At 36.6% G+C, this 24,528-nt stretch overlaps 1 protein-coding gene across 2 annotated transcripts in view; it reads right to left on the bottom strand.

Annotated features, from left to right (window-relative positions):
* Positions 1–24,528, bottom strand: part of VEGFC (vascular endothelial growth factor C) — a 158,483-nt gene that overhangs the window by 133,144 nt on the left and 811 nt on the right. Inside the window, exon 1 of one of the 2 annotated variants that reach the window (XM_078148992.1) lies at positions 22,492–22,943. The exons of the other annotated variant lie outside the window; for it this stretch is intronic. Within the exon in view, the coding sequence (XP_078005118.1) occupies positions 22,492–22,572 (81 nt within the window). The 5' untranslated portion in view covers positions 22,573–22,943. Of the gene's footprint in view, positions 1–22,491; positions 22,944–24,528 lie in introns of those variants that run through there. 2 annotated transcript variants of the gene reach the window in all.

Genomic DNA, 24,528 nt, shown 5'->3' with positions numbered 1-24,528 from the left:
TAAAATATTCCACATAGGCAAGTGATATTGTAATAAAATAAACAATGTTGACTTTAAAGAGTTATGCATCTGGCAATTGCTATTAACTAGCTATTCTCCATGAAATTATTGTGGCCTAGGAGCTCAGAATTCTGTTATAGACTATCCTGGCCTAAGCACTGAATTTATTTGGAGTCCAATGGAGAAAAAAAAGAAGGAAGAGGAGGAGGGAAAGGAGAAGGAAGATTAAAAAGGAGGAGGAAGAAGAGGAAAAGGAAGAGGAAGAAGAAAAGGAGAAGAAAGAAGATAAAGAGAAATCTATCTCATCTGGTATAAGAATGAAAAGACCATTCACTTACCTGATTTCCAGTGTTTATTGAGATGGCAGATTTAACCTGTTCTATTTTTCTAATCTAGGCTGATTTACCATCATTAGGTAGTTTGAAGGTCCTCCACTCTCAGGGTCTCAGCATATTCCAAACATATGTAATTCAGACAAACAGATACACTGTAGCCCTACAGCATCTCACAACCATCAAACTCAAGCAATCCAAAAGCCTTGTCCTTGTTCAGTTGCAGGGATTATAGATGTGTGTGCTACTATACCCAGCCATTTAAAATTAGTGAATGTTGTTGAATGAAAAATATAAATGAAAACTTGAGAGAAAGGCAATTATATATTTGGTAAAATTAGAAGCATGGATGGGAAGCAGTGTGGTTCAATGAAAAAAATGTTGGATTGGAGTCAATGTTTGATTTTGTGATGCTGACTCTTCTGCTTACTGTGTGACCTTAGGGCAAGTCATTTAACCCCTCTGCTTTCTTCATATGTAAAATACATATAAAAATTTCTATAGTACCTATCTTATAAGATTGTCATAAGGCTCAAATAGGATAATGTATGAAGCTTCTGAGTGATGTGAACAAGACAGAGGATTAGACATTTTCTCCAATCCTCACAATCTTTCCAAACCCCACCCTTCCTCCAAGAATTATATGGAAGAGGTAAAGTCATTACAGCTGTCTCCACAGGCCAAGCAAACAAAAAGTCTAATGAGGTAATAACCAGAGAAATTAATAATAGAGAAGGCTATTTTTTTATCCCTAATGCACTCATTCAGCGTTTCCTCCCCTACTAGCCTTCACACTCCAACAGGGTGGCACATCCAAACAATCTGTCTGTATTCTGGGATCCACTCAGCAATTTGCTTGGTACTATCTCTGTTGATCTTGTCCTCACCCTTCTATTCTGTGGCAAAAATCAAAAGAACTCAACTTTTCCTCCAGTGGGAAGGAGGTAGAGGTATAGGAAAGTACAAGTGTGCTCAGAGTAGAACTGTGGTATGATAGCACTCGGCTGTGGGGGGTAGGAGGAAGGGAGAGAATGGAAGCGTAGGTGAGAAGAAGTGGGAGAAAAAGAGGGAGGGGAAGGAGGGAAGGAAGGAGGAGGAGAAGTGGAGAAAGACACAGAGGGAGAGAGAGAGAGAGAGAGAGAGAGAGAGAACAGTGCAATGGGCCTGAAAAAAAAAGAGCCTGACATGCCATTGGGACAAATTCTCTCCCATGAAATCTCTTGGGCAACCACTGAGGCTGACGAAAATTCTATCACTCAGCATGGGAAAAGACTCATAAAGCTTAATGGTCCAGACTTTGGGGAAATCTGTCATCAAAGGGGAAGGAGTCAGAAAGTGATCAATGTGGGGACTATAAGGGTAAAAAGACTGAAATTACAAAAGATTTTAGGAGGCGGAAAATCAGTTTAAAACCTTGAACACACACAAAAAAATAAATCAATAGGAAGATTTTATATATACATATAGATATGAGGATGACCACCAAGATATCTAAACAAAAAGAAATATTTCTGCATATATATCACAAGAGACAGGAAAATTAACCATTATCTGATGATGCTAAAGTATTTATGGATTCCAAAGAAAGTATGGAACCACAGCAGAATGTTCCCAAATGAGTCAAGAGAGAAATAAAAATGATAAAAGCTGAATTTATGGTCTGTAGAGTAGAAATAATTGGATAAGTGGAAAAATTTGAATATATGCTGATGTCTCTCCAAGGAAGCAAAAGAGAAAATAACTGATTGGAAATACAAATATACAAAAGAAAAAGATAATCCAGAATGAGTAAAGCAAAAACAAATCTGTTAAAAGAAAATATCATCTCTGAACTTACAAAATATATTGATCTCAAAGACAGTGCATGATTTAAGGATCACAGTCTCCCAGAAGAACATGATGAATAATGAACATACGATGAAAGAAATAATATCAGGAAACTTCCCAGAATTCCTGAATAAAACAAAACAAAGTGTCAATTGAAAGAATGCACAGATTCCCACCAAGGTAAAATATTTCTCCAAAGACATATGTTGGTTAAATGTAACAATCCAGTAGCAAACAATAAATTCTGCAAGTGACCAGGAAAGAACTTCAAATATTAAGGAAATTTGAATAACCTGAGACTGTTATTCTGCACTTCCAGAAATAGCTGAAAGAAATGGCAAAGGAGCTCTAGAAGCAACCGAGCATAACATGCCATTCAAACTTTAGCGTAATCAACAACAAAAGATGGACATTCTGTAAGACAGACATTCAAAGCACTCCATCTAAAAACAGATGTGAGCAGATTAATCACTTTGCAAATACCCTCAAACAACAGAAGCACAAGAAAACTAAATTAATGCAGCTACCAAGGAAAACATAAGCAACTAAATAAATTACTGCAAAAAAGGGAGGAGGGACTAGAAAGAGGAAGACGACTATGGAGATCAACAAGAATTACAAAAACAACAGACACCTTTAAGAGATTTCTTTCTGAAGGTACACAAGGAAATAGAAAGAAAATGGAACTTAAACATAATAGTAGAGAAACGAGCCTGATCCACTAAACTTCATAACATCCTATTTAGCAATGAATCAAAATTTTCTATGGGAATAATCTGCAGGATGGGAAGGTGCATTAAAGGTGAGGTAGAGCCAATACAGAGGAATGCGTGATCTACCTTATTCAAGTCAATGATAAACAACAAAGAAAAAATAATCTTCTGCTGTCTCTTAGAAAGAAGAGTGATGGTAGAATGGGTAAGATGGGAAAGAGAGGGACTGAAAAAGAAGAAAGAAAGGGGAGGAAATACTGATTCAATTCTAGAAGAACACTTCCAAGTGGGAGGGATAGATACTGTAATGGGAGACAGAGACCTGATAATGGGTATAATCTGCAGGGATTTATTGTATTGAGACCACTACCTCTGTGAAATTGTTGTGGCTCCAGGGACAGCATCCTGCCTCTGGAGAAGGGGAATGAGAGGTCCTGGAGGTAAATGACATCCAAAAGGGTTGGAGGGCATCAATTCAGAAAGATTTCATGTTAAATGAGAAAGAACATGATCATGGGGATAGAAGGGGGTAGAAATGGACCACACAATCAGAGACTCAGGAAAATTTCTACCGTGAAGCAATACTTGTAGCCTCTCTATCTCTTGTAGGAATTGATACTTTTAAAAATGAGGTATACCAGAAAAAAAAAGTTTGCAAGACACAAAATCTAAAATGCAGTAACAGAAATTGCTTAGAAGAGTGAACTCAAAACAGGTATTTTAGAAGCTTTAATTCCATGAGGAACACAGAGATTAAAGAATAAACAAGTAAAAGGTCCAGGAATCAAAGAACTTTAGGACACACAGAATGGAAAAAAGTAGATAAAAATGAGGGAAATTCTTTCTTAGAAAAAATGTGCAAAATATGAAAATGAACTAAAAAAAGAAGCTTAAGGAAAACAGTTCTTTCTTAACTGAAAGAGAAAAAAGAAAGAGGAAAGAATTAGATCACTAGATAAAAGAAAGAAATAAAACATAATAAATAAATCTCTACAACTGGGGAGGTTGACAAATTGGGGAAGGGGAACATTTAGGGTAAGGGGAAGAGAATCTGTGGGAATAGGGTTGCCTTAAAGCAGACTGAACAAAAATAACTAAAAGGAGAAACCAATGTTTTTTAAAAAGGAATAGAAACAAAAAAAATTCCAATTCAGAAAAAAGACAATATATATAAAACACTTTGCAAATTTTGAAGTAATATAGTAGTAATGGGTATTTGTTGCTTTTGTTTTCCCCTTAGTTCCTGTCCTGAGTGGCTCTTACATTAGTTGGTGCCTTCTTCTGACTGTTGTGGCCCAACTCACAGTTCAAGATGCTAATGATTCATTAATTTCTACCAATAAAAATGAGGCTAAAAGATTCACCAAGCCCCTGAATTTATTACTTATTGTATTCTCAAACTGTAAAATACAGACCTCTTTTTAAATAATTCGATACTTCTGTTAGACATTTCTTCAAAGTGGTTATCTAGTTCAGTATTCCAAATAATTGGAGATTTTAATTTTAAATCTTATTTTTCTTTTCAGAAATAAAATTCTGGAAAAAATCTAACTTGGTGAAAGATTAGCAAGAAATAATTGCTGAAGGTCAACTCCTTTCCTTTCAATTAATACAGCAGTATTTAAAAAAAAACTCTCTTTGTTTTAAAACCAATAGTTTCAGTTGTAAATATGTTAGGATATAGAATTGCATACATAGAGCTAGTTCAGAAATTCAGCACTTCAAAAAATTAATTGAGAGTTTAAGGTCTAGCTTGCTAACTTACCGATTTGTATGTGGATATGTTTTGGTGGACCCTTTTTCCAAGCCCAAGTAGAAGAAATATTGGAATTTTGTATGGTTTACAGTCATCTTTTTTGCTTGCTTCTTTCAAGTTTATTCTCAAGAAAATTATAAGTACTTGAACTGGATGGGAAATTTCTCAAAGTCACTGATTGTCTGTTATCCTTAGGTTAATTGTGAGAACCTGCCTATTATCCTTTTCCCTTTAGATAACCACTTCCTGCTGAAGGTCTTAAATGTTTACCAAGTTTGCATGACTCAAAAGACTGATCACTAATACAGAAAAGACTGCACATGTGCTCAGCCATGTATGCTCTGGCCAATTAGAATTTGCAAAACTCCAAGATCAATCAAATAATAATATTGACAAGAAAAAATGACAGACATGCATGCGGCTTTTCTTCCATAAAAGAATGCACAATTCAGCTTCAAGTTGCATGGCTGCCAAAACCTCATTCTATGATCCTCAAGTGGCTACCACTTCTTACATCAGTATGACGAAGATTGACAGACAGAGGAAATCTACAGATCCAGAGAAATGTGTCCCTCAATTATAAATACCCAAGGGGTCCCAAACCTTTCAAGTTCCTTGCACATGTTATCCACACATGAACTGGCAAACTCTAACAAATCCTTAATAAATCTCATTGTTTAGAAAAATACACACATGTATATATACAAAGTGTGTGTGTGTGTGTGTGTGTGTGTGTGTGTGTGTGTATGATTTTATATTGGGTTTTATCTTCACTTTTTAGTGAGGTAATGTTTACCACAAAATTCTCTTTTAAATATTGAGGAATGGACAGAAGAGCCTGAACACTTCTCTGAACCTTTGAATTAGCCCCCAAGTTACATCCAGCTCCAAATACACAAATTTATGAATATTAGAGCCAGAATGAATCTTAGAGGTCATCTAATCTAACTTCCACATTTTACAGGTGAAGAAGTTGAGGCCTGATGCCAATGTGGTGAAAGTGAATTAGCTAAGGTCATACTGGCCTTGAAACCATATCTTCTGAACCGCTAGAAAAATAATTCATCTTCTTATTTCAGTGAGTGCTCACCTAGTAACTTCTTGGCTTATCGTATTTTGACCCCTCTCCTCCCCCCTGGGCAGTTAAACTGGAATTTAGTTACTCTTATGACTAGACCTGTTTGTGGTAGGACACATCCCTTGTGTAAATGGATGAGGTAAGAAACCATAACATGACCAAGGATAGCAATGTCAACTTGTAAGCAATGGCTCCTAATTCATTAATGAGTTATTTACCAACTTTTATAATCCTCCAGAAGGATGAAAGCACAGGACTTAACATGAATAGAAATACCATAAACTCATTTAAATGGTCTATGGCTACAGGAAACTCATCTGAATTTAGAATCTCTGGTCAGTTCCAATGATAATATGTTTTGAATATACCGAGGGTAGAAATTACTTGTGCACACTTCATCTAAAGAAAATAATGCTCAGCTAAATTTTCATTTGCTTGTAAAAGTGTGTTAAAAGAAATTAGTATGATTTTGTTTTCAACTGCTGGTTTATATTGAGTCTTCAATTGTACTTCCTAAAGGAAATCTCATCCTTTTTAAAATTCAACAAAATTTACTAGATTATAAATGCCTTGGAAGCAGGAACCATGCCTCATGTAAACTACCACTCAGTACAGTACCCTGCACATGCTAAGTATTATATAGATTTTCTGGGTTGTTTGTTTTTCTGTTGTCAAAGACAGAAAAAAAAAAGTTCTCATTCCCCAAATAAAAAAGGTGAAAATGTCTGCTGCACAGAAAATAAGTTTGCTTGGATTATCATGGGTATAACCATATCAGTAAGACAACAGATTCAGGATCACAGAATTATAGATTTAGAGCAGCAAAGGATATCAGAAGCCATCTAGTACAACCCTTCATTTCGTAAAGAAGGGAACAAGCCCAGGGAGGTTAAGTGACTTGAAATCACACTGACAGTGTGTTGTACAGATGGGATTTTAACTCAGATTCTCCGCACAAAGCAACACACTTTCCCTGGTACCGCAAATTAATAATAAGCTTAAGTGATATAAAAACATTCCATTAACTCTCTCTGGGCCTTAATGTCCTCATCTATAAAATGGGTGAAGGGTGGCCCTCGATGGTTCCTTCATACTCAAAGTCTATGATCCTGTGATCCAATGTATTCTATATTAAAGTAGAATTATATTACTCTCTCCACACGTAACCTTATTTAATGGTTTATTTTTTTCATTCTTCCTTGTTTCGGTACAAGAACGTAGATGTGGAGGAAAGATATAACGTCCTTCTTAGATAAAAGGCTAGTACCATAAATGAAACATGCATTTACAAACATCTATAAAGAAGTAAATATTTTTAGGTTTCTATCACAAAGTATATCATAAGCTCTTTAAACACTGCTTGTCCGTATCTCCTCCTCTTTGTTCCTCTTCCAAATTGGTCCAGTGCCATACAACAAAAAGAGATGCACGAAACATAGTATAACGGTGCAGTCATAGTAGACTACCAACTGTCTGGCAAACTAGCGAATGAAATAACTCAACAAAACCTACCGCCTTGAGGGAATAAGAACAGACAAGGAAAAAGAGGCACATTCTGGAAATGGAAAGAACCAGTTACATTGTTGGATAGCAGTCAAAATATTAGAGAGGGCAAACAGAATGGAATAGAACATAACTTGCAGTCATTCTGGACACTGAAACAAGAATAGGAAATGTTGCTATATTTAATTGAAACTCGTCTAGATATCTACCTTTAACTAGTATTTTGGCATGGAGGTCTATGATTATCAAGCACATTCTATCTTGTTGAATCAACAGAAAATGTAAGGATTTCCCCACACCAACTAGTGATTCCTCTTGTTCTGATTCGATATTCCAGAACCTCTCTGATTTAGACTTAATGCAAATCCCTAAGATGCCACAAAATATAGAACTTACACAAAATAATCACTTGACCTCTAAATTAGCAGTACCAGATAAATCTAGCTATATAGACAAACCAGGAAAGTTAGATTAACCAGCCTAATCACTATGGGATTGTTTCACCTATTTCAGTTTACTCAATAAAGTACAAGTGAAAAAAGGTTCCAGAAACTGCTAAAGCTCCCTAAAACACAAAATTCACATATGACACCTGGTTCATTTTTAAATTTGAAGAAACAAAGCTATCTCTACACACCTTAGGAAACAAAGAAGCCCTTAAGAGATAAGCTGGGGAATTAAAAGAGACTCTTGTAGGTGCCCTGTTGACTGCTATTGATTAAGAGATTTAAAAAAATGCTCAGAAGAAAATAGAAAAAGTATAAAAGGGGACACAAACCAACAAAGCAATTTTGTTGTTACCTCATTAAATCATGTGTGTATGTATGTATATAATTTCTTTTAAAAGTGTACATAGAGGAAGTTCATAGTTTCTTACACAATTCTTCTTTGTATATTGAAAATTTTGTACTTACTGATAATTGCCCAGTGCATAATAAGAAAATATTTTCTAAAGAGAGCTAAAACCCAAATTTACTAGAATAACAAGAAAATGAATACAAAATATCTCTATAGGGATAGGAGCTACAAAGGTTCTCCCTGCAAACTTGCATGGTGAAATAGTCTAAACAAGCTAGAGATGCTGAGTGAGAAAACTTAGCCAAGCCCAAGGGCACCTGGGTGGCACTGTAGGGCATAGAGTGCTGAGCCTGGGATCAGGGAAGACTCATCTTCCTGAGTTCAAATCTGACCTCAGACATTTACTAGCTTCGTGACCTTGGGCAAGTCTTTTAACCCTGTTTACCACAGTTTCCCATCTGTAAAATGGTGAAAGAAATGGCAAATCATTCCAGTATCGTTGGCAAGAAAACCCTAACTGGGGTCACGAAGAGTTACACACAAATGAAAATGACTGAACGACAATCTAAGCCTAATTGTCCTGTATTTGACTTCTCACATATCAGTCAGTAGGTGGGAAATATATTAAGTTCACAAAAAAGGGACTTTGGGGATTGATGACTACCCATAGAAGAAATATGCAAATTTATATGTCAATTAAATGATTTAAAAATAATCTTTCTCCCTCATAACCTGTGAGGTCTCTTCCAGTTTTTTACTCTATGAAATAAGAAAGCTTTTATGATCTTCCAAAAACATGAAGAGCAATCAAATAGATATTCGAGATACCTAATGGTGCAATGAATAGCACAGAGCCTAGAACTAGGAAGACCTGGCCTCAGACACGACTAGCAGTGTGACCCTGAGCAAGTAACTTAGCTTGTCTTTGCCTCAGTTTCTTCAACTATTAAATTGGGATAATAATAGCACCCCCACTTACATGGCTGTTTTGAGGACCAAGTAAGATGATATTTCTAAAAGTGCCTAAATGTTTAGCACATTGCCTGGCACATAATAGACATGATACAAATGCTTATTCCTCTCCTTTTTCTATAGAGCAGAAATAAGATATTCTAAATGAACTTCTCCTCTATATTAATAAAATTCAATGTAGTTTCAAAAACGCAATTGATATTTTAGTGATAAGTTCAACGTTTGGTATAATATAAATCAAAGTTAAATTGCATTGAATTGAACAATCCAATTTACCGTTGGATTCTACTATTTTTGTTGGATCTTTATCTTCTTTCCAGATTCATACAGAGGTCAGTCCCCAATATTCTGTCCTTGATTCTATCATCATCATCATCCCCACCTTCTTCTTCTTTCTTCTCTCTCTTTCTTTCTCCTCCCCCAATTTCATTTAACTTAAATTGTTTTGAACATCATCTCCACACAGGTAATCACAAAATGTATATCTCTTCTAAACATCAAACTCACATCTCCAATGGTGCAGCATCTGGCATATAGCAGTAGAGAAAGTGCCGTACTTGGAGTTAGGAAGGCCCTGTTCAAATGTCACCTCTTGGGGGCGGCTAAGTGGCACATTGGATAGAGCACCAGCTCTGGATGCAGGAGGACCTGAGTTCAAATCTGACCTCAGACACATAACACTTTACTAGCTGTGTGACCCTGGGCAAGTCACTTAACCCCAATTGCCTCACAAAAAAAAAAGGAAAGACAAATGTCACCTCTCACTCTTACTAGCTGTGTAACCATGGGTAAGTACTTAGCCCTACTGAGACCCAATTCCTTCATGTGGAAAATGGGAACACAAAATTAGTAATAGCCTTATAAGGTTGATTTCAGGTTCAAGCTTTCCTTAGGACTTCATTACTCTCTGTAGCCACATCATTCACCTTGTTATTCCTGTTGTAACTACAGAATTATCTTTGACTCTTTCCCCTCCCCAAGGGGAATTCACTATCAAGTGAATTACCAAGTCCTGTTGATTCTACCCCTTCAAATACCTTCTACCTTCATCCCCTTTTAAATTCTGCCTTGTGCCTCCCAAATACAGCCTTTCATTACCCTCTCGTTGGACTACTGCAATAGCCTATTAAAGATCTTCCCCCTATAACTATTCCTCTCTCCAATTCATTCACTACCATTTTGGATGATTATTATTACTTCAGAGCAAGGACAGGTAAATTGTGATAAGAGGTAGTAAAGCAAGAACAAGCTAGCTGGCACTGTGGATACAATGCTGCATCTGGATTCAGAAAGGACCGAGTTCAAATGTGAACTCAAGTGAGAGTGACAACTAGACATCTTTGAGTTGAGTGAGCATAAATAAAAAATGGAAGAAGGACAGCAGTGTCACAAAGGCAGCCATGGCTCTATATTACTCCTAAATTTCAGTGTATGTAAGTGTTTCTAAAAGTCCTCTGCCCTTCCTTCCTCTATAACATCTCAAACACTCAATTTTGCCACATTACCTTCTTTCCATTGTCCTTCCCTACAGAAGAATTCATAGTTTTCCACATCTCTGTAGCTCAACCAACTTTGACACATACATGCTTTCTATGTTTCAGCATATCATATATGTGTGTATGTGTGTGTGTCTGTGTGTATACATATACATACTTACATATATACATGAACATGATCACTCGTGCATGAAGATGGATAGATAGTGTACTATTAAATTACTTCAAAAAAAAAGCCAAATGTACCCAAAAGCCCTTATATCTTCTTACATAGATGTCTCTGCCAGTAGCTATGTTCTGCACTCCCTAGCTACAAACTCCACGCGCCAGTAAGTTTGAATTCATGGGCAAGAATTCAACATCATTTAGCAAAAAGTCATTACAACAGTTGCCAAATTAAATTCAGAAGATGGTGTTAATTCCAGCACAGAAAATAACATTGTTACCATCATCACTTTTCAATGCAAAACACAAGCTAGCCTGCGAAGATGCAAATGAAGCCAGATTGCAAAAGGGAAAGATCTGAAAGTTGTTTAACTTGGATTATTATCACTTTACATTCTGGTTTGTGTTTGAGTATGAGACATTCTACATTTAAATTGCTAGGATGCTTTCCCTAGGCATAAGCATCCAAAAGTTTGAACTTTAAGAGTAAATTCATTTTCACCCATACTTCATTTAATATATATTTAAAACAGAAAACTCGACACTTTCAGTTTAGGAAATTTTCTAATACATTTAGTCATTCTAAGAGTTCTAGTTTTCTCATCTATCAAATAAAAGGATCAGACTAAGATGGGCTCTAAGTTGCAGGCGAAGGGCCTTGAGTCCATGTTATATGAGAACTGGTTGAAAGAACTGGGCATACTTAGCATGGAGAAGAGAAGAAGCAGGGGGAACAAGGTAGCTGTTTTCAAATACCTGAAGAGCTATCATGTGTAGGAAGGATTTGAATGGGTCTCTTAGGCCCCAGAGGAGGACGGAACTAGGAGCACTGAGTAGAGGTTACAAAGAGGCAAATTTTGGACTAATGTCAGGAAAAAAAATATTACCAATTGAGGCGCAATGTGCTGCCTCAAGAACTGATGGATTCCCTTTCTTGGAAATCTGCAAACAGAAGCTGAATGACCACTTATAGGGCTGTTATATTGGAGATACATCTCACACAGAGGTTGGACTTGATAGTTGCAGAGGTTGCCTCCAACACTCCAATTCTATTTTATTCTCTTCATTTGTTGCTGTCAAATCCTATAATTCCAAGAATAATTCTAGCAATATCTAAGTCAAAATTTCTGAAATGTCTGCATACATATACATATATATGTGTATATATATATATATATATATATATATATATATATACATACATACATACATATACATATATATATATATATATATACATACACACACACACACGTGTGTGTGTGTGTGTATGTATTGAAAGACAAGGAGACAGAGAGAAAAAGACACAGAGAGCTTGAATAGTTTAAGACTTTTGTAATAGCCCATACACACATACCTCCAAGATGTACAGGATCATACCTTGAGAGCCAGAAGGGATTTTGGGTATGTTCTAGTCCAATCCTTTCATTTTACAGATGAAGAAAGTGAGACCCCGAAAGGTGAAGCTACTTGCTCTTAGTCACACAGCTTTTAAGAGGCAGGGTCAGGATTTGAATCCAAGTCATTTGAGTACTTTACCTTCTCTGGTTTACTTTCATCCCTAAGACTCTCAGAAGGTGTGAATCAGCAAGTACAGATTGGACAGTTACTTTGTGCTCAACACTATTCTAGGTGTTATAAGACATATGAAAGAAGCTGATGATGAATTTCTAAGTCTGAAGATGCTTTTACAAGCTAATTTAATAATGCTTTTATGGATGAGGTAGTGATGTAAAAGGATGCAAAAGGAAAACTCAACCACTGACTGCCTCACAACCCAAGGAGGCATTCTGCCTAAACAGGAGTTAGGGAGAGACCAGAATCCAGGGACAATTTCTCCTGTGGGATACTCCAGCTGTGAGGGCCCAAGGTAATATCGGGTACATATAGAGTGCAGAGCTGGTGAAAAGACAATTCCATTTAAATCATTCATCAACCCAGAAATTTGGACTACCAAACCTAAGTAAGCCTACCCTATTTGTCCATAGAGTTAAAAGGGCGGTCAACAACAACAACAACAAAATGACAGATCACCACAGATGTACTATGACTTGTCTGGGTGTTGATATATGATAGAAGAAACTGTAGGAAGAGCTTATCCATTTATCCAAAAAGTTCCTATTCCTATATGATGGAATATATTGAAGGTACACTATATATAGCTTTGCAGTTTGATGCTATGGACTGTGTATCTGAATATTACCTATCAATGCAACTTTGACTTATATATGGCCTCTGTGCTTGGTCTATAGTGGTCAACTTTAACATAGCCATCATGTACTGTGTACTCACTATACCTGCTCAGTACGACTTGGAGGGACTGCAATTTTTGTTGTTTTGTTTTGTTTTTACAGAAGTCTTATTTGAACATAAGAGTGGATTTTCTGCCCTGAGAGCCCTGTCTGTGATCACTCATGGGAGAAATTGCCAAGACTCTATTTTCCATGAGACTATATGGCAATAGCACAGCAAGTAATGGAAGCAAAGTGACATGGGGAAAAGGTAGGATGCGATTTTAAGGGAGAGTTCTGTTGTGCTGGGGACCATGTCAAGAGGTCAGAGGAGCAATTAAGACTACCAATGGGGGTGTCTAGGAATGCAGGAGTCCTGGAGTGTGCCTGAGGGCCCACAAAGCAAGGAAAGAGAACAATTAAGCTGTAGGTAAACTTCAGAGTCCAGTTGATTATAACAGCAGAGGAGTAGGCACTATATGGGCAAAATGTCATTACCTTCAGGCTAAAAAGGAACCTTGCTCCTGGAGTAGTGAATTTGAAGGAACTTATTTCCCAAACTACCCAAAGATGAAAGAGGATGAGATTGTGTTTGCTCAGGAATGTATGTGATCAAAAGATCACAGAGTTTGAGCTGGAAAGGATGTTAGTGGTCCCTTAGTCCAATATTATTATCCCATTATTTTATCATACATTTCAGTCCCAGTTAAATACTTTACTATTTCCATTGCTTGTGTCTATAAGTATGAGGATCAAATGAATATCTAGAACCAAGTTCTTCTTACAGTTTTCCAGTTTCAAAATGGTGCTTGTAGGAGAAGCAAAGTAGGGGCAAAATGAGTCAAATAAGGTGAATTACTACTAAAATTACCCATGGTTTGAATCTGGGCCAAAGACAGCTGAGAGTGGATAGAGGTGACATAAAGTAACAGAAAACTTTTTTTCCTCAACTATTTCTTTAATCTTTATATGCTACTCAAGTGGCTCTATTTGATTTTTTTTTTTACTTTACATATTCATTGTTAGGATTTTCCAGGAGGTTAGTATAACTTTGGGACTACATTGTACTCATCTTTACTGTTGAGCTAAAGAATTACTGTTTTCACTGCAGAAGATTTATTTTCACATATTTCTACTTTACTTTGTGTTCTTATTTAATAAACTGATCATTTTAATCAAGCAAAACCTGATGGTAATATATTTGCCTAAGATATGTGTCTGTGTGTGTGTCTGTGTGTGTGACCACTATTTATGCTTTTTAGGTTTATAGAATGAGCCATAATGGTAAAGGTTTTTAATATATTTTAGAAATGAATCTAAAAACAATAGTGAAAGGTGAACATAAATAAACCAGAGGATAATACTTATTGTTTTTCTCCCCACAGTGGCTAACACAGTCACACACAGACACACATACACACACACACACACACACACACACACACATAGTAGGGAGTAAATTATTTGTTGAGTGAATGAATCAGATTTTTCATCCTTAAAGTATGGAGTTGACTCTACATGGCTGAAGAATGTTTATAGGGGGAAATTCATCAAAGGGATTTTAAGCTAATGGGAAAGAAGCTAAGGAAATGATTTTGCATTATAACACTTCTTATGTTACATGTTCACTTGAAAGGTTGTACTCAAAAGAACTTGCTTCTAATCCAGTGGAAGTGCACAAAAAGTTCTACCACTGGGGCCAATATTAGTGAACATTGTTATCCATCACTTGGATGGCTAGTTAAAGTCATAATTGATTTGTCAATATCTTGGATGTAAAATTACTACTTTAGCACAAGAAAAACTGTTTCAGAAGCTACATTAACCCTTTGGTACCACTAGTGTACAACTAAGGAACTTGAAAAATCATTCACTAAAATAATCAGTTATAGGTATTTTTAAAGCAGCCACTTGTGCATGATCCTATAGTGAACATTCTGAAGAGCAAAACAGAAAGTCTCCAGTCTCCAGCAGATGCCTATACAAAGATACAGTCCTAAATAATTCTATCTATGATGATGTTATACACTAAAATATAGTACACATTATCTGAGAACACAGGCAAGAAAGAAGAAATAATAGAAGAAACCATTAAAAAATACCTAGAAGTTTTAGATAAATCAAACTTTTAAAGAAGACCATTTATATCTCAGTGCTTGAAGAAATTCTATACTGACTTATCATTATAGTTAATAAGTACCCTTTGATATGTCCTGTATGTAAAGCTAGATTTTCAGAAACTGATTTTACTTAAATACATCCCACATAGAAAGCATAGCTACTAGGGTTGATCCAACTGGGAAAAATTACAGCAGCAAATGCCTGGAAGAGGCAGGAGAAATCCAGCTGCTGCTAGCTAAATACACACCTCAAAGACATTCATTCGCAAAGGGTCCTAGGGAATACTTCCAGCACTCCTATAGTAAAGTTACACAAAAGAATTAAGGTAGCCATGAAAAGTGATTAATTAATTCTAGGAATTCTTATTGAGCACTATGCTAAGCCTCTGGATCTTGCTGTACCAATAATGAATTAACTCTATGTCATAACCTATTTTTAGTTAGAAGGCACACTTAAGAAAGTCCAAGTAATTGCCTTGGTGGGAAATTAGACTATAGGTGAATCATACTGGTTGGTTCTTCACTGTATTAGAATACTTCTCTGTTGTGTTATTGATCTATTCCTCAGAGAAAGAAGTCATTTCCAAGAAAAATGACAATGGGGACTCACATTTAGCTGAAAGTCCACTAAAACCTTCAGACCTTTCTCAGATGAATATTTCTTATCTATATTTTCCCAATTTTATATCTCTCAATTTGATTTTTTTGAACCCAAACATGGCTTTACATTTATTTATTCCTATGAAATGTTATCTTCCCCTTTCTCATAAGGCAAATTGTCTTTGTTGTTCAGTCATTTCAGTCCTGTTGAACTCTTTGTGATCACATTTGGGGTTTTCTTGGCAAAGATACTAGAGTGGTTTGCCACTCTAGCTTATTCTGTAAATGAGGAAACTAAGGCAAACAGGGTTTAGTGATTTGGCTGGGGTCACACATCCAATTAGGGTCTGAGGCGGATTTGAATTCAGATCTTCTTGACCCCAAGCTCAGCACTCTACCCACTGTGCAACCAAGCTGTGTATGGCAATTGGGAATCACAAAATACAGTCACTGCCACTACTAGTCTTGAGAAAAGTGACTCCTATTTCATTTAGGACAAGTGTGCAAATAGTACCATATACAAATAGTCCCTTAATCATCAACTGATAGGGATGCAGTGTGGATTTTCAGTCATAAGATCTGGATTCAAATTCTGGCTCCATTAACTTTCTACTTGTGTGAAGTTAGGCAGGTCATTTAACTTGCATGAGCCTTGTTTTCCCTAACTGTAAAATAGGAGGTTAAATCATCTCCAAGGTCACCTTCACCTCTAAATGTTATAAAACAAGCATTTCAAGGTCAAACAGTGCAAAATAAAGAGCATGGATGAACACTAACTCAACTAAAAGTTACAGTATGCTTTTAAAAAATGCTCTCTAAGACAAGACATCCTCACTTCCATTCTGTATTATTTTGGAAACAGGGCATGTAAGAGAGGATGTGAATAATGGACAATATACAAAGAAATACATTTCAGCATGTGAATGTACTCAGGAAGTAGAACACAAAGAAAAGGGTGGCAGTATCCAGTTCTCCACTGTTAGCTGTCTGCCCCCTGAATCACCTCCAGCTAATTACATTTAGGGGCTACAAGACTAGTCATTTCAGTGAATCTGGACATGTGTGAAATGTTAGTAAGAGAAAGCAAAAGGGCATTCTTTTTTCTATTCCCACACAGACTCTACATTTCTGAATTTTTAAATCTTCTCTCCAGGCAGCCAAGAGTGGGCAGATGGCAAGGATGTTCTGTGGGAATCTGTAGAATGCCAGACAAAGGTTATTGATGCTGAAACATATGGATGGTGCAGAAATGGCACTTAGTAGATAAAAGGTCCTACACTTCTTGTTAGTTATTAACAAGATGTGGAACATTAGTCTGCAAGGGCCTTAAAAATTTGTACAGCTGAGGAAACAGAGGTGCAGTAACTTGACTCATGTCACACAATGACCCAAGTTTATCTTTAAATTTTACTATGCCAGGTAACAAGATGTACTTACACTATATTGGCTACGAATTATGGTAGTATTTCTTAATGTTTCAACATTTACCAAACATCATACTTAATATTGTATACAGTTTAAAACTTGTTGATTTAATTCCATTTTTTCCTTTTAAATAAGAACAGATTATTTGCTGGTTTCAGTTGAACTGATTTTGTAATGCTCACTTTGATGATCTTATTCTTTAAAGCTATTTCAAATCTGATGAATATACTACTCACCAGCTTTCCCTACAAACCAGTCGCTGATTTTTTTAACTGTCAAGGGTGCCAGCACCATTCCAGTCAGCCTGGGTTGAAAGCATTATTGCTTCTCCTTCTTCAACATCCAGTCAGTCACTCAATTCTGTCAATTGAGTCTTCCCTCACAATCTCTCTCACATTCTTCCAAATCATTTCATCTCCCACTGCCTCAACCTCTCATTACTTTGAGCCTGGGTTACTGCACTAATCTTCTAACCCAGATTTCTTATCTCTAGTCTCCCTCACCTTTCTCCCACTCTCCATGCATCCATTCTGTATATTGTTTCCAGATTAAGGTTCTTAACAGATTAATCAGCCACACCTTTCAGTAGTTTAGGAAAGTTAAAAAAAAACATCTCTTAACGAATGGAGTTTGGGTTGATCCAGGAAGGAGTGCATTCTAGCCATGGAATACGGAATATTAACAACATGCTCACAGTATGTAAAATACCCTCTTTGAGAGAAGTTTGGTTAAAGTTTAGAGTATGAGAGGGGGAGTAATATATAATCAGCCTGGAAAGAGCTTTTGGAACCAGACTGTGAAGATATTTCAATAACAAATAGAAGAGATTGTGTTTGATTCTAGCAGAATGAAGAAACACTGAAGGTCCCTGAACAGTGTGTGGCATGGTCCAACCTGAGCTTCAGGAATATCAGTGTGGAAGTTGCATGGAAAATGGACTAGAAGAGGAAAGATGGATTCAGGGAAATAAACTCAGATGCTATTCAAATAGTACGAGCAAAAAAATGATGAGGATTGAACTAGGATGAATTAGGGAAAAAAGCAAGGAAGAGGATGCTGATAGAGTGTCAGGCCTGGATGGATTCATCCTCCTGAGTTCAAATCTGGCCTCACACACTCACTAGTTGTGTGACCTTGGGCAAGTCACTTAACCCTGTTTGCCTCAGTTTCCTCATCTGTAAAATGAGCTGGAGAAGGTAATGGCAAACCACTCCAGTATCTTTGCCAAGAAAACCCCAGATGGGATCAGGAAAAGTCAGACATGACCTAAAACAACTCAGCAACAACAGGGTGATAGTTGTGAGAGATGTTGAGGTGATGTAATAGCCAAGATTTGGCAAGTTATTAGTTTGGGGCAAGGAGAGTAAAGAGTTGAGGATATGTATGTATTTTTACATATTTATGTATGTATTTTTTCCCTAATAGGTAGAATGTAAGCTCTTAGAGGGCAGAGGCAGCCTCCATTTTTGCATGCCCAGAAAGGCAGAATGGCAAAATAAAGAGGGGGCCTTGAATCTAGGACCACCAAGGTTCAAGTTCTACTTAGGACATATTCTAAGTCACTTAACTTCCCAGGTAACAAATACCAAATGTGTCTCCTGCATGTTATGGGCTCACAAGGCTCCTGAGTGCAATGAGAACCAAATTAAAATGTAATTGGGAAATATATAAGAAAACAAATTATATTACAATAAAATATAATTAATATTACATTCTGAAACTAAGTCAATATGTGGTCTGCAGAAATCCTTAGGTACAGATTAGTGCCTCCCACTTCTGTTTGAGTTTGACACCACTGCTCTAGGCAACTTTTTATAAGCCACAGATGATATACCAACCTGCACAAATATAGAGAGGTCTTCATCAGGAGTTCCCTGTTCTAATGAAATCACAGATTGGGTCCCTATCCCTATTCCATGCTTATCATCAATATCCAGCACAGTGCCTGGAACAGAGTAGGGGCTTAATAAATGTACGATGTTGATACCCAAGTTGCAAAGCTGGATGATTGCCCTTGACAGAAAGAGGTTAGTTAAGAAAATAGGTTAGTGATTTTCGCTGAGAAAGGTGGAAGTCTGGTTTGGGAAATCTTATGTCTCAAATGTACAGGTGGAGATTTCAACAAAGCAATTGGTATTATGGAGAGATTAAGGCTGTATTTAGAGTTTGGGGCATCCTCTGTAGAGAAAAATATTGAATTCAGGGATCTAATGAGATTACCAAGAGTGTAGCAATATAAGAGAAGAGGCCAGGACGGAATAAACTCCAAACTTCAGGTTTTCATAATCAGGCCCTAGCTTATCTCTCTATATTGATCTTCTTCACCTCCTTCACCCAACCAAATGCTCTAGCCAAACTGCTTTACTCATTGTCTCAACCACATGGCATGCAAATGACCACCTCCATGCTCACAGCACACCCTTTATCTGGAACACATTTGTGAACCCTCTCTTCTTATTTAATAAAGTCCTACTTGAGTTCTACCTTTCTTATGGAGCTTTCCCTAGCTGCCACAACTGCAGCGATCTCTTCTACCTCTATACTTTTGCAGCACTTATTGTTTGTAATGTGCTTTCAGCATTTACAATAAGCTCTTTTCATGCCTGTTTATATTTCCGATATGCCTTTTATTTTCAGGCTGTAACACCCTTGAGGAGAAATCATGCTTTTCACCTGTCTATCTCTATAGCACATTACCTGGCACCAAAGTAGGCATTTGAACAAATATTTGATGATGATGAGACACTGGACTGGGAGTAGGAGATTTGGGTTTTAATCCTGATTCTCTTTAATGACCTTATTTAAATCACTTAATCTTTATGGGCTTCAGTTTCCTTATCTGTAAAATGAGGTGACTGGGAAAAGTTAGATGCTTTCTAAGGCCACCTTCCATTTATAACATTCTGTGATTCTACGACATATTGGTCATCAAAGAACACAGACAAATCAGATAAAAAACATGTGATCTTGGCCAAAAATCTGGCTAGTAACTGGGTACCCTACTAGACAATGTCAGATACATAAAAAGGCCTCGTGGTGCAGTAGATAGAGTTCTAAACTTGGAATGAGAAAGAGATGAAAATCCTACCTCAGACACTTACTAGCTTTTTAACCTTGGAAGATGTCAGTGCTTAGCCCCAGCACTTAAGCACTGCACCTCAGATGGATAGGTGCTTAATAAATGTTTAGTGATTGACTAATTAAATTCAGTTAGCTTCCCTCAGCTTTAGTTTCCTCATCTCTAAAGTTGAAATAATAACACCTACTTCACAGTGTTGTGAAGATCAGACAAGATAATGTATATAAACCTTAAAGCACTACACGAATGTGAGCTATTGTCATTATTATACAAAACTTATAAGACATGGCCCATTTACATGTAAAGACATAATTGTAATACAATATAAATGGCTATAAGTGACATAGAGATATAGATGACAAAGACAATAAGAAAAAGAGAATATTATGTGTGTGTGTATGTAATTTCACCTATCATAGCTTACTTTACTCTGAAGTACCATAGCCAAAAGCCTTGCAACTAGATTATTTTAAAACCATTACCACTATTAAAATTGATCATTCATATGTTAAGCTAGTTGATGTCTATTATGTCAAACACGTAATTCCTAAAAATAACTTATCTACAATAGAAAGGAAAGTTAATTTGTTGTTCAGTCGCATCCAACTCTTCATGATCCCATTTTCTTAGCAAAGACACTGAAGTGGTTTGCCACTTCCTTCTCCAGTTCATTTTGTTGATGAGGAAACTGAGGCAAACAGAGTTAAGTGACACAGCCAATAAGTGTCTGAAGCCAGATTTGAACTCAAGAAGACGAGTCTTTTTAACTCCAGGGCCAGCACTCTATCCATGTGCCACCCAGCTACCCCTATAAATCCTTTCCATTTTCATAACAATATCAGAATGTCTTTATTAGCTCAGATTCATAGTATATCTAATCCAGTAAGGAGTATATTGTGCAAGTTATGTCTTCCTTATCACCATCCTCAAATGTTATACCCTAAAATATCCTTAGTTCACTAACTAAGCTATTAACAGTCAGGTGTCCATGAAGGTATCTAAACCATTTTTTTTAATCAAGTTTTTCTGCTCATACTATCTCTTGGGATACTGTTGAAGTATACCACAGGGGCATAGTCTTTTGGGTCACTAAGCCATCACTTAATACCAAAATAACACATTGGGTAGCATGTAGTAATGTCTATTTAGTATATTGTTTTAATTACATTAAACTGACCTCTCTAAAGACGCAAATGTCCTAACATGTAATGACAAAGTAGATACAGTCCCAATTAATCTCATGTTGACAAGAGGGTGGACTGGACAATTTGCCGAATTTTTCTATTTCTTTAGATTTAATTAAACTGTTTCATATTTTCTCCTTTTTCATCCTCTCCCTTTTCTCACCAGTTCTAGCTAAACCTAATCCCAATATAAACAAAGTTCTTTCCTTTTTTGACTCTTTGTCCTATAGGCAAAAGCGGGTTTTTTTAAAAACCATTTTTAGTTAACTGTACATTTAGGATTACACAGAATGGAATAGGATTCCGCATTCCAATGATAATACAAGATACAAGAATTAGCAAGACCTGACTCTCATTTCTGGTTTGACCTTTACCTAACTATATGACCTTGGGCAGATGGAGGGAATAAAGTTAACCTTGATTTAGGGCACTATTGGAGATGAGTTGTAAGACCCTTAGATTAAAGTATATGTTCCTATATGCAATAGAAAATAAGAACTAGTTTGACAAGTAAGGAGATAATCAAAACCTTTGAGAGACCTCTGGGATTCCGATGAGCATATTACTGATCCAGTGATTCGAATGGGAACTGTCTGTGAAGCCAGTGAGTTATAGACCATTTAATGCGGCAGAAATGCACTGATTCGTATCTCTACAGTCTCAGTGGCTTAAAAAGGTATGGATTCCTAAGGCCTTGAATAATAAGAAACATAGGTATTAAGAAGTAGAATATAATATCAATTATATTCTATCAAACTATATGTAAAACTGAGTTGAAATAGGAAAACATAATTTATATGTACCCCAAACAAGAAATTTAAATTCTATACTTCAAAAAAGAAAACTCATTAAGTGACAAGAAGGCATAAGAACTCTTAAATAAAGACCAACCTTTTTGTTTAATTAGTTATTCTCTATATTACTAATATTATTTCAGAAATTCAGAATTAAATTTAATTCTTCCTCCTCCCTAGAGGTCAATATAACATACTTATAAACATCCACATACAGAGTAACACACTGGAGATAACCAATTCAGTTCTATTAGCTGAATTAGCTGTCTTTCTCAGAAGCACACATACTGTGTGATACTTGCTTTACGGAATGATTTCTTATTCAGATGTCCCTTTCCATATCCTACTCCCCAGTTCTTCAACAAAACCAAAAGAAATTACTTTTAAAACCACAGAATAGAAATTATGTTTTACTCACACATTCTCCAGTGCTTTGCTCTTCTGGAAAGAGAAAGTGAATATGTGGACATGGGTATTTGGTCCAGATCTGCAATTTCATCCTTATAGGGAAGTCCAACTGTAGAGTTACAGATGAGCAACTCTTCTGTAACTTAAAGTCTTGGAAAGTTATTTAGGGGGCAGGGAGAAGGTAAGTGACTTGTTGTGGGGGGGGATTCACAAGTTAAGTGACATCACTTAACCTTTTACACTGAAAGGGTCACAAAGCTAATGTATGTCAGAAGCTGGGTCTTCCTGATTCCAAGGTCAGCCCTCTATCCATTATAAAACATTGCTTCACACATCTGCTTAATGTGCAATAATATTCAAAGCATAGAACAAGTGTAATTCTGCCACATTGCATTTCATAGCATTTTTGGCCAGTAAATCATTCACATCAATGTAGTCATAGTTAGCATCAGCATTAATAAAGGAAACTATGTTCAAAGGGTATAAAACACATTGTTATTAACTGTTACACAACTCAGCTTACATTGTCCTAGCTCAAAAGTGCTTTCCACCATTCTATTATTTAATTAAAACCATAATTCGGAGTCAATTTAGAAATTATTTTAAGATCATAGTCAGTTAATATGGCAGTTTCCTTAACTTACTAAATTGAATAGTAGTTGCATATTTTTTAAAACAGCTAGCTAATTAACTCAGCAATGCATTTGCTTTGATTTAGTTCACTGAAAAATTTACACAAACTATGAGAAGACTCATTAAAGTACTTTGCAGTTATTCTTCCCATTCATTCAAATATTCTGAAAATTTTGTTCATGTACGTCCCATGTTTTGATGCTTAAAAATTCAAAATGAACTTGATCAGCATTTTTTTTTACTTCAGAAATTAACTCTAAGGCATAATTTGGCCTATCGAAAAGCAATAACAATCCCTCAGTTCTCTGCAGCCAGTAAGTATTTTAAATTGCCATCAGTATCAGACTAGCATACCAACTAATGGTAGCTGAGGATAAATAAAAATAAGAGTAAAGTAGGTGAAAAATAATGCAATGAACTCAGAGTAGACACATCACGTCATTTGACTTTCTTTCCATCATGCCATAAATTGAAATGGAACGCTATAGTAGAGTTCTGCAAACACTGCTGTACTCATTCACAAAAATTGCTATCTGGCCACATTAAGCAGCTTTAATAAAGTACAATGCACATTATGACATTTTGTTTAAGTACTGTTACACTCTCTCAACAACATCAGGTATAAGATGCATGTTAAAACCTTCTGGAGTAACAGTTTTCTTTTGGAAGATCAAGGAACAACAGTTTGAAGGCAAACAAGTTAAATCACAGGCTGGAAAGTAAGGACTCTTTAACTCTTGTTGCTCCTCACCAGCATTTTCAGACTTAGGATTTGTTACACCTCCAGCAAACTTGATTAGTCTTCAGCATACCATTAAAAGATCTCAGAAGTGCAGCTTTAAAAGTGAAAACAATCCTGGTTCTGTAAGGAGGTGATAAGAATCACCTCCAGTTTTCATCTGAAATCGAACAAGCTTCTTTCCCCAAGTGGTTGTGGCATCTTAATTCATCCATCATTCATTCCCTAGTTATTAGTCTCTTCTACTCCTTTTGTATTCGTTCCCCTCCCCACCCCCTCCAAGGCGCCTGAGTGAGCCTCCCCGCATCGCAGCAACTCAATGAAATCTTGTAGCTTGACTGGTCATCTATGCCCACGGACAAAACTGCCTTCATGTACCATTGATTTGCCTGGGAAGGCGCACTTCTGCGCACTTCTGTCTTCGATTGAGCATTACAACAGTTGGGTCATTGGGCAAAGCTCGGCTTTCTATTTATTGCATCCATTAGAATCACTTTGGTATTACTAGGCACCTCTTTGGGTACTTAACTAAAATTGCGTAGCCGTGCGCCTAATTTGCAAATGCTTCCTAACCCCCTCGCTCCCCCTCCCTTTTTTTTTAAACAGAAGTTTGTAAGTTTCTTTCTTGCGTAAAGATGAGAACAGATCTACATATCCTTAGCCCCAACTTCCCAA

The sequence above is a fragment of the Phascolarctos cinereus genome, unplaced genomic scaffold (assembly GCF_003287225.1).
Source record: "Phascolarctos cinereus isolate Bilbo 61053 unplaced genomic scaffold, phaCin_HiC Scaffold_9;HRSCAF=440, whole genome shotgun sequence".
Lineage (NCBI taxonomy): Eukaryota > Metazoa > Chordata > Mammalia > Diprotodontia > Phascolarctidae > Phascolarctos > Phascolarctos cinereus.
The sequence above is the reverse complement of the archived record's forward strand: the minus strand, read 5'-3'. Positions and strand labels throughout refer to the sequence as shown.